General features: G+C 43.6%; 1 protein-coding gene across 1 annotated transcript in view; it reads left to right on the top strand.

The window, feature by feature from the left end:
* LOC139752271 (uncharacterized) overlaps positions 1 to 10689 on the top strand; it is a gene marked incomplete at its 3' end in the record, with an annotated part of 167795 nt that extends 157106 nt beyond the window's left edge. The window contains exon 7 of the mRNA XM_071668302.1: positions 10511 to 10689. Within this exon, the coding sequence (XP_071524403.1) occupies positions 10511 to 10689 (179 nt within the window). The remainder of the gene's footprint in view (positions 1 to 10510) is intronic.
* Between the last annotated feature and the right edge of the window lie 487 nt (positions 10690 to 11176).

Raw genomic sequence — 11176 nt, forward strand, 5'->3', positions numbered from 1 at the left:
AATCAAACCACCTCTGTGGAAGGTATTAAGAATATATGGTGTGGGAGGAAAGTTGTTAGAAGCAGTGAAAAGTTTTTATCGAGGATGTAAGGCATGTGTATGTGTAGGAAGAGAGGAAAGTGATTGGTTCTCAGTGAATGTAGGTTTGCGGCAGGGGTGTGTGATGTCTCCATGGTTGTTTAATTTGTTTATGGATGGGGTTGTTAGGGAGGTAAATGCAAGAGTTTTGGAAAGAGGGGCAAGTATGAAGTCTGTTGGGGATGAGAGAGCTTGGGAAGTGAGTCAGTTGTTGTTCGCTGATGATACAGCGCTGGTGGCTGATTCATGTGAGAAACTGCAGAAGCTGGTGACTGAGTTTGGAAAAGTGTGTGGAAGAAGAAAGTTAAGAGTAAATGTGAATAAGAGCAAGGTTATTAGGTACAGTAGGGTTGAGGGTCAAGTCAATTGGGAGGTGAGTTTGAATGGAGAAAAACTGGAGGAAGTGAAGTGTTTTAGATATCTGGGAGTGGATCTGGCAGCGGATGGAACCATGGAAGCGGAAGTGGATCATAGGGTGGGGGAGGGGGCGAAAATCCTGGGGGCCTTGAAGAATGTGTGGAAGTCGAGAACATTATCTCGGAAAGCAAAAATGAGTATGTTTGAAGGAATGGTGGTTCCAACAATGTTGTATGGTTGCGAGGCGTGGGCTATGGATAGAGTTGTGCGCAGGAGGATGGATGTGCTGGAAATGAGATGTTTGAGGACAGTGTGTGGTGTGAGGTGGTTTGATCGAGTGAGTAACGTAAGGGTAAGAGAGATGTGTGGAAATAAAAAGAGCGTGGTTGAGAGAGCAGAAGAGAGTGTTTTGAAGTGGTTTGGGCACATGGAGAGGATGAGTGAGGAAAGATTGACCAAGAGGATATATGTGTCGGAGGTGGAGGGAACAAGGAGAAGAGGGAGACCAAATTGGAGGTGGAAAGATGGAGTGAAAAAGATTTTGTGTGATCGGGGCCTGAACATGCAGGAGGGTGAAAGGAGGGCAAGGAATAGAGTGAATTGGAGCGATGTGGTATACCGGGGTTGACGTGCTGTCAGTGGATTGAAGCAGGGCATGTGAAGCGTCTGGGGTAAACCATGGAAAGCTGTGTAGGTATGTATATTTGCGTGTGTGGACGTATGTATATACATGTGTATGGGGGGGGGTTGGGCCATTTCTTTCTTCTGTTTCCTTGCGCTACCTCGCAAACGCGGGAGACAGCGACAAAGTATAATAGAATAAATAAATAAATATATATATATATATATATATATATATATATATATATTTCTTATTTTTTTTATTTTGCTTTGTCGCTGTCTCCCGCGTTTGCGAGGCAGCACAAGGAAACAGACGAAAGAAATGGCCCAACCCACCCCCATACACATGTATATACATACACGTCCCCACACCCAAATATACATACCCATACATCTCAATGTACACATATATATACACACACAGACACATACATATATACACATACACACAATTCACACTGTCTGCCTTTATTCATTCCCATCGCCACCTCGCCACACATGGAATGAAATCCCCCTCCCCCCTCATGTGTGCGAGGTAGTGCTAGGAAAAGACGACAAAGGCCCCATTCGTTCACACTCAGTCTCTAGCTGTCATGCAATAATGCCTGAAACCACAGCTCCCTTTCCACATCCTGGCCCCACAGAACTTTCCATGGTTTACCGCGGACGCTTCACATGCCCTGATTCAATCCATTGACAGCACGTCTACCCCGGTATACCACATTGATCCAATTCACTCTATTCCTTGCCCGCCTTTCACCCTTCTGCATGTTCAGGCCCCAATCACTCAAAATTTTTTTCACTCCATCTTTCCACCTCCAATTTGCTCTCCCACTTCTCCTCTTTCCCTCCACCTCCGACACATGTATCCTCTTGGTAAATCTTTCCTTACTCATTTTGTCCATGTGCCCAAACCATTTCAAAACACCCTCTTCTGGTCTCTCAACCATGCTCTTTTTATTTCCACATATCTCTCTTACCCTTACATTACTTACTCGATCAAACCACCTCACACCACATATTGTCCTCAAACATCTCATTTTCAGCACATCCACCCTCCTGCGCACAACTCTATCCATAGCCCATGCCTCGCAACCATACAACATTGTTGGAACCACTATTCCTTCAAACATACCCATTTTTGCTTTCTGAGATAATGTTCTCGACTTCCACACATTCTTCAAGGCTCCCAGGATTTTCGCCCCCTCCCTCACCCTCTGATTCACTTCCGCTTCCATGATTCCATCCGTTGCCAGATCCACTCCCAGGTATCTAAAACACTTTACTTCCTTCAGTGTTTCTCCATTCAAATTTACCTCCCAATTGACTTGACCCTCAACCCTACTGTACCTAATAACCTTGCTCTTATTCACATTTACTCTTAACTTTCTTCTTTCACACACTTTACCTAACTCAGTCACCATCTTCTGCAGTTTCTCACATGAATCAGCCACCAGCGCTGTATCATCAGCGAACAACAACTGACTCACTTCCCAAGCTCTCTCATCCCCAAGAGACTGCATACTTGCCCCTCTTTCCAAAACTCTTGCATTCACCTCCCTAACAACCCCAACCATAAACAAATGAAACAACCATGGAGACATCACACACCCCTGCCGGAAACGTACATTCACTGAGAGCCAATCACTTTCCTCTCTTCCTACACATACATGTGCCTTACATCCTCGATAAAAACTTTTCACTGCTTCTAACAACTTGCCTCCCACACCATATATTCTTAGTAGCTTCCACAGAGCATCTCTATGAGCTCTATCATATATATATATATATATATATATATATATATATTATTATTTATATTATTATACTTTGTCGCTGTCTCCCGCGTTTGCGAGGTAGCGCAAGGAAACAGACGAAAGAAATGGCCCAACCTCCCCCCATACACATGTATATACATACGTCCACACACGCAAATATACATACCTACACATCTTTCCATAGTTTACCCCAGACGCTTCACATGCCTTGATTTAATCCACTGACAGCACGTCAACCCCGGTATACCACATCGCTCCAATTCACTCTATTCCTTGCCCTCCTTTCACCCTCCTGCATGTTCAGGCCCCGATCACACAAAATCTTTTTCACTCCATCTTTCCACCTCCAATTTGGTCTCCCTCTTCTCCTCTTTCCCTCCACCTCCGACACATATATCCTCTTGGTCAGTCTTTCCTCATTCATTCTCTCCATGTGCCCAAACCACTTCAAAACACCCTCTTCTGCTCTCTCAACCACGCTCTTTTTATTTCCACACATCTCTCTTACCCTTACGTTACTCACTCGATCAAACCACCTCACACCACACATTGTCCTCAAACATCTCATTTCCAGCACATCCATCCTCCTGCGCACAACTCTATCCATAGCCCACGCCTCGCAACCATACAACATTGTTGGAACCACTATTCCTTCAAACATACCCATTTTTACTTTCCGAAATAATGTTCTCGACTTCCACACATTCTTCAAGGCTCCCAGAATTTTCGCCCCCTCCCCCACCCTATGATCCACTTCCGCTTCCATGGTTCCATCCGCTGCCAGATCCACTCCCAGATATCTAAAACACTTCACTTCCTCCAGTTTTTCTCCATTCAAACTCACCTCCCAATTGACTTGACCCTCAACCCTACTGTACCTAATAACCTTGCTCTTATTCACATTTACTCTTAACTTTCTTCTTCCACACACTTTACCAAACTCAGTCACCAGCTTCTGCAGTTTCTCACATGAATCAGCCACCAGCGCTGTATCATCAGCGAACAACAACTGACTCACTTCCCAAGCTCTCTCATCCCCAACAGACTTCATACTTGTGCCCCTCTTTTCAAAACTCTTGCATTCACCTCCCTAACAACCCCATCCATAAACAAATTAAACAACCATGGAGACATCACACACTTCTGCCGCAAACCTACATTCACTGAGAACCAATCACTTTCCTCTCTTCCTACACGTACACATTCCTTACATCCTCGATAAAAACTTTTCACTGCTTCTAACAACTTGCCTCCCACACCATATATTCTTAATACCTTCCACAGAGCATCTCTATCAACTCTATCATATGCCTTCTCCAGATCCATAAATGCTACATACAAATCCATTTGCTTTTCTAAGTATTTCTCACATACATTCTTCAAAGCAAACACCTGATCCACACATCCTCTTCCACTTCTGAAACCACACTGCTCTTCCCCAATCTGATGCTCTGTACATGCCTTCACCCTCTCAATCAATACCCTCCCATATAATTTACCAGGAATACTCAACAAACTTATACCTCTGTAATTTGAGCACTCACTCTTATCCCCTTTCCCTTTGTAGAATGGCACTATGCACGCATTCCGCCAATCCTCAGGCACCTCACCATGAGTCATACATACATTAAATAACCTTACCAACCAGTCAACAATACAGTCACCCCCTTTTTTAATAAATTCCACTGCAATACCATCCAAACCTGCTGCCTTGCCGGCGTTCATCATCCGCAAAGCTTTCACTACCTCTTCTCTGTTTACCAAATCATTTTCCCTAACCCTCTCACTTTGCACACCACCTCGACCAAAACACCCTATATCTGCCACTCTATCATCAAACACATTCAACAAACCTTCAAAATACTCACTCCATCTCCTTCTCACATCACCACTACTTGTTATCACCTCCCCACTTGCGCCCTTCACCGAAGTTCCCATTTGCTCCCTTGTCTTACGCACTTTATTTACCTCCTTCCAGAACATCTTTTTATTCTCCCTAAAATTTAATGATACTCTCTCACCCCAATTCTCATTTGACCTTTTTTTCACCTCTTGCACCTTTCTCTTGACCTCCTGTCTGTTTCTTTTATACATCTCCCACTCAATTTCATTTTTTCCCTGCAAAAATTGTCCAAATGCCTCTCTCTTCTCTTTCACTAATACTCTTACTTCTTCATCCCACCACTCACTACCCTTTCTAATCAAACCACCTCTGTGGAAGGTATTAAGAATATATGGTGTGGGAGGAAAGTTGTTAGAAGCAGTGAAAAGTTTTTATCGAGGATGTTAGGCATATGTATGTGTAGGAAGAGAGGAAAGTGATTGGTTCTCAGTGAATGTAGGTTTGCGGCAGGGGTGTGTGATGTCTCCATGGTTGTTTAATTTGTTTATGGATGGGGTTGTTAGGGAGGTAAATGCAAGAGTTTTGGAAAGAGGGGCAAGTATGAAGTCTGTTGGGGATGAGAGAGCTTGGGAAGTGAGTCAGTTGTTGTTCGCTGATGATACAGCGCTGGTGGCTGATTCATGTGAGAAACTGCAGAAGCTGGTGACTGAGTTTGGAAAAGTGTGTGGAAGAAGAAAGTTAAGAGTAAATGTGAATAAGAGCAAGGTTATTAGGTACAGTAGGGTTGAGGGTCAAGTCAATTGGGAGGTGAGTTTGAATGGAGAAAAACTGGAGGAAGTGAAGTGTTTTAGATATCTGGGAGTGGATCTGGCAGCGGATGGAACCATGGAAGCAGAAGTGGATCATAGGGTGGGGGAGGGGGCAAAAATCCTGGAGGCCTTGAAGAATGTGTGGAAGTCGAGAACATTATCTCGGAAAGCAAAAATGAGTGTGTTTGAAGGAATGGTGGTTCCAACAATGTTGTATGGTTGCGAGGTGTGGGCTATGGATAGAGTTGTGCGCAGGAGGATGGATGTGCTGGAAATGAGATGTTTGAGGACAGTGTGTGGTGTGAGGTGGTATGATCGAGTGAGTAACGTAAGGGTAAGAGAGATGTGTGGAAATAAAAAGAGCGTGGTTGAGAGAGCAGAAGAGGGTGTTTTGAAGTGGTTTGGGCACATGGAGAGGATGAGTGAGGAAAGATTGACCAAGAGGATATATGTGTCGGAGGTGGAGGGAACAAGGAGAAGAGGGAGACCAAATTGGAGGTGGAAAGATGGAGTGAAAAAGATTTTGTGTGATCGGGGCCTGAACATGCAGGAGGGTGAAAGGAGGGCAAGGAATAGAGTGAATTGGAGCGATGTGGTATACCGGGGTTGACGTGCTGTCAGTGGATTGAAGTAGGGCATGTGAAGCGTCTGGGGTAAACCATGGAAAGCTGTGTAGGTATGTATATTTGCGTGTGTGGACGTATGTATATACATGTGTATGGGGGGGTTGGGCCATTTCTTTCGTCTGTTTCCTTGCGCTACCTCGCAAACGCGGGAGACAGCGACAAAGTATAATAGAATAAATAAATAAATATATATATATATATATATATATATATATATAATATATATTATATATAATATTTCTTATTTTTTTTATTTTGCTTTGTCGCTGTCTCCCGCGTTTGCGAGGCAGCACAAGGAAACAGACGAAAGAAATGGCCCAACCCACCCCCATACACATGTATATACATACACGTCCCCACACCCAAATATACATACCCATACATCTCAATGTACACATATATATACACACACAGACACATACATATATACACATACACACAATTCACACTGTCTGCCTTTATTCATTCCCATCGCCACCTCGCCACACATGGAATGAAATCCCCCTCCCCCCTCATGTGTGCGAGGTAGCGCTAGGAAAAGACGACAAAGGCCCCATTCGTTCACACTCAGTCTCTAGCTGTCATGCAATAATGCCTGAAACCACAGCTCCCTTTCCACATCCAGGCCCCACAGAACTTTCCATGGTTTACCGCGGACGCTTCACATGCCCTGATTCAATCCATTGACAGCACGTCTACCCCGGTATACCACATTGATCCAATTCACTCTATTTCTTGCCCGCCTTTCACCCTTCTGCATGTTCAGGCCCCGATCACTCAAAATTTTTTTCACTCCATCTTTCCACCTCCAATTTGCTCTCCCACTTCTCCTCTTTCCCTCCACCTCCGACACATGTATCCTCTTGGTAAATCTTTCCTTACTCATTCTCTCCATGTGCCCAAACCATTTCAAAACACCCTCTTCTGGTCTCTCAACCATGCTCTTTTTATTTCCACATATCTCTCTTACCCTTACATTACTTACTCGATCAAACCACCTCACACCACATATTGTCCTCAAACATCTCATTTCCAGCACATCCACCCTCCTGCGCACAACTCTATCCATAGCCCATGCCTCGCAACCATACAACATTGTTGTAACCACTATTCCTTCAAACATACCCATTTTTGCTTTCTGAGATAATGTTCTCGACTTCCACACATTCTTCAAGGCTCCCAGGATTTTCGCCCCCTCCCTCACCCTCTGATTCACTTCCGCTTCCATGATTCCATCCGTTGCCAGATCCACTCCCAGGTATCTAAAACACTTTACTTCCTTCAGTTTTTCTCCATTCAAATTTACCTCCCAATTGACTTGACCCTCAACCCTACTGTACCTAATAACCTTGCTCTTATTCACATTTACTCTTAACTTTCTTCTTTCACACACTTTACCTAACTCAGTCACCATCTTCTGCAGTTTCTCACATGAATCAGCCACCAGCGCTGTATCATCAGCGAACAACAACTGACTCACTTCCCAAGCTCTCTCATCCCCAAGAGACTGCATACTTGCCCCTCTTTCCAAAACTCTTGCATTCACCTCCCTAACAACCCCAACCATAAACAAATGAAACAACCATGGAGACATCACACACCCTGCCATTCACTGAGAGCCAATCACTTTCCTCTCTTCCTACACATACATGTGCCTTACATCCTCGATAAAAACTTTTCACTGCTTCTAACAACTTGCCTCCCACACATTCTTAGTAGCCTCCACAGAGCATCTCTATCAGCTCTATCATATATATATATATATATATATATATATATATATATATATATATATATATATATATATATATATATATATATATAAAATATATATATATTATTTATATTATTATACTTTGTCGCTGTCTCCCGCGTTTGCGAGGTAGCGCAAGGAAACAGACGAAAGAAATGGCCCAACCTCCCCCCATACACATGTATATACATACGTCCACACACGCAAATATACATACCTACACATCTTTCCATAGTTTACCCCAGACGCTTCACATGCCTTGATTTAATCCACTGACAGCACGTCAACCCCGGTATACCACATCGCTCCAATTCACTCTATTCCTTGCCCTCCTTTCACCCTCCTGCATGTTCAGGCCCCTATCACACAAAATCTTTTTCACTCCATCTTTCCACCTCCAATTTGGTATCCCTCTTCTCCTCGTTCCCTCCACCTCCGACACATATATCCTCTTGGTCAGTCTTTCCTCACTCATTCTCTCCATGTGCCCAAACCACTTCAAAACACCCTCTTCTGCTCTCTCAACCACGCTCTTTTTATTTCCACACATCTCTCTTACCCTTACGTTACTCACTCGATCAAACCACCTCACACCACACATTGTCCTGAAACATCTCATTTCCAGCACATCCATCCTCCTGCGCACAACTCTATCCATAGCCCACGCCTCGCAACCATACAACATTGTTGGAACCACTATTCCTTCAAACATACCCATTTTTGCTTTCCGAAATAATGTTCTCGACTTCCACACATTCTTCAAGGCCCCAGAATTTTCGCCCCCTCCCCCACCCTATGATCCACTTCCGCTTCCATGGTTCCATCCGCTGCCAGATCCACTCCCAGATATCTAAAACACTTCACTTCCTCCAGTTTTTCTCCATTCAAACTCACCTCCCAATTGACTTGACCCTCAACCCTACTGTACCTAATAACCTTGCTCTTATTCACATTTACTCTTAACTTTCTTCTTCCACACACTTTACCAAACTCAGTCACCAGCTTCTGCAGTTTCTCACATGAATCAGCCACCAGCGCTGTATCATCAGCGAACAACAACTGACTCACTTCCCAAGCTCTCTCATCCCCAACAGACTTCATACTTGCGCCTCTTTCCAAAACTCTTGCATTCACCTCCCTAACAACCCCATCCATAAACAAATTAAACAACCATGGAGACATCACACACTCCTGCCGCAAACCTACATTCACTGAGAACCAATCACTTTCCTCTCTTCCTACACGTACACATTCCTTACATCCTCGATAAAAACTTTTCACTGCTTCTAACAACTTGCCTCCCACACCATATATTCTTAATACCTTCCACAGAGCATCTCTATCAACTCTATCATATGCCTTCTCCAGATCCATAAATGCTACATACAAATCCATTTGCTTTTCTAAGTATTTCTCACATACATTCTTCAAAGCAAACACCTGATCCACACATCCTCTTCCACTTCTGAAACCACACTGCTCTTCCCCAATCTGATGCTCTGTACATGCCTTCACCCTCTCAATCAATACCCTCCCATATAATTTACCAGGAATACTCAACAAACTTATACCTCTGTAATTTGAGCACTCACTCTTATCCCCTTTGCCTTTGTAGAATGTCACTATGCAAGCATTCCGCCAATCCTCAGGCACCTCACCATGAGTCATACATACATTAAATAACCTTACCAACCAGTCAACAATACAGTCACCCCCTTTTTTAATAAATTCCACTGCAATACCATGCAAACCTGCTGCCTTGCCGCTTTCATCTTCCGCAAAGCTTTTACTACCTCTTCTCTGTTTACCAAATCATTTTCCCTAACCCTCGCACTTTGCACACCACCTCGACCAAAACACCCTATATCTGCCACTCTATCATCAAACACATTCAACAAACCTTCAAAATACTCACTCCATCTCCTTCTCACATCACCACTACTTGTTATCACCTCCCCATTTGCGCCCTTCACTGAAGTTCCCATTTGCTCTCTTGTCTTACGCACTTTATTTACCTGCTTCCAGAACATCTTTTTATTCTCCCTAAAATTTAATGATACTTTCTCACCCGAACTCTCATTTGCCCTTTTTTTTCACCTCTTGCACCTTTCTCTTGACCTCCTGTCTCTTTCTTTTATACGTCTCCCACTCAATTGCATTTTTTCCCTGCAAAAATCGTCCAAATGCCTCTCTCTTCTCTTTCACTAATACTCTTACTTCTTCATCCCACCACTCACTACCCTTTCTAATCAACCCACCTCCCACTCTTCTCATGCCACAAGCATCTTTTGTGCAATCCATCACTGATTCCCTAAATAAATCCCATTCCTCCCCCACTCCCCTTACTTCCATTGTTCTCACCTTTTTCCATTCTGTACTCAGTCTCTCCTGGTACTTCCTCACACAAGTCTCCTTCCCAAGCTCACTTACTCTCACCACCCTCTTCACCCCAACAATCACTCTTCTTTTCTGAAAACCCATACAAATCTTCACCTTAGCCTCCACAAGATAATGATCAGACATCTCTCCAGTTGCACCTCTCAGCACATTAACATATATTTATATATATATATATATATATATATATATATATATATATATATATATTATATATATCCTTTCTTTTTTTTTTTTTCTTCCTAAAGGGCTCAAGCATGATGGGTCTGGCATTCCTCGATTTGTGTCCTTTGCACGTCGGTTGAAGGTGCCTAATTTTGCCAGGATCCATGAACGTGCCTTTAACCGAATGGAGGCACTGGATGATTACGTTGATAAAAAACGGAAGCGAACAGATACCATTGGCAGTGCAACAAAGAAACCTGAGGTATGTTTTGAGTTGATATTCTTAATTGATTTTTTTTCACTGCACTTCACAAGGGTTATGCTCGTAGTAAGTGCATATCTTTTTTTTTTTTCTTTGTCGCTGTCTCCCGCGTTTGCGAGGTAGCGCAAGGAAACGGACGAAAGAAATGGCCCAACCCACCCCCATACACATGTATATACATACGTCCACACACGCAAATATACATACCTACACAGCTTTCCATGGTTTACCCCAGACGCTTCACATGCCTTGATTCAATCCACTGACAGCACGTCAACCCCGGTATACCACATCGCTCCAATTCACTCTATTCCTTGCCCTCCTTACACCCTCCTGCATGTTCAGGCCCCGATCACACAAAATCTTTTTCACTCCATCTTTCCACCTCCAATTTGGTCTCCCCTTCTCCTCGTTCCGTCCACCTCCGACACATATATCCTCTTGGTCAATCTTTCCTCACCCATTCTCTCCATGTGCCCAAACCATT

Source organism: Panulirus ornatus, chromosome 12 (assembly GCF_036320965.1).
Source record: "Panulirus ornatus isolate Po-2019 chromosome 12, ASM3632096v1, whole genome shotgun sequence".
Lineage (NCBI taxonomy): Eukaryota > Metazoa > Arthropoda > Malacostraca > Decapoda > Palinuridae > Panulirus > Panulirus ornatus.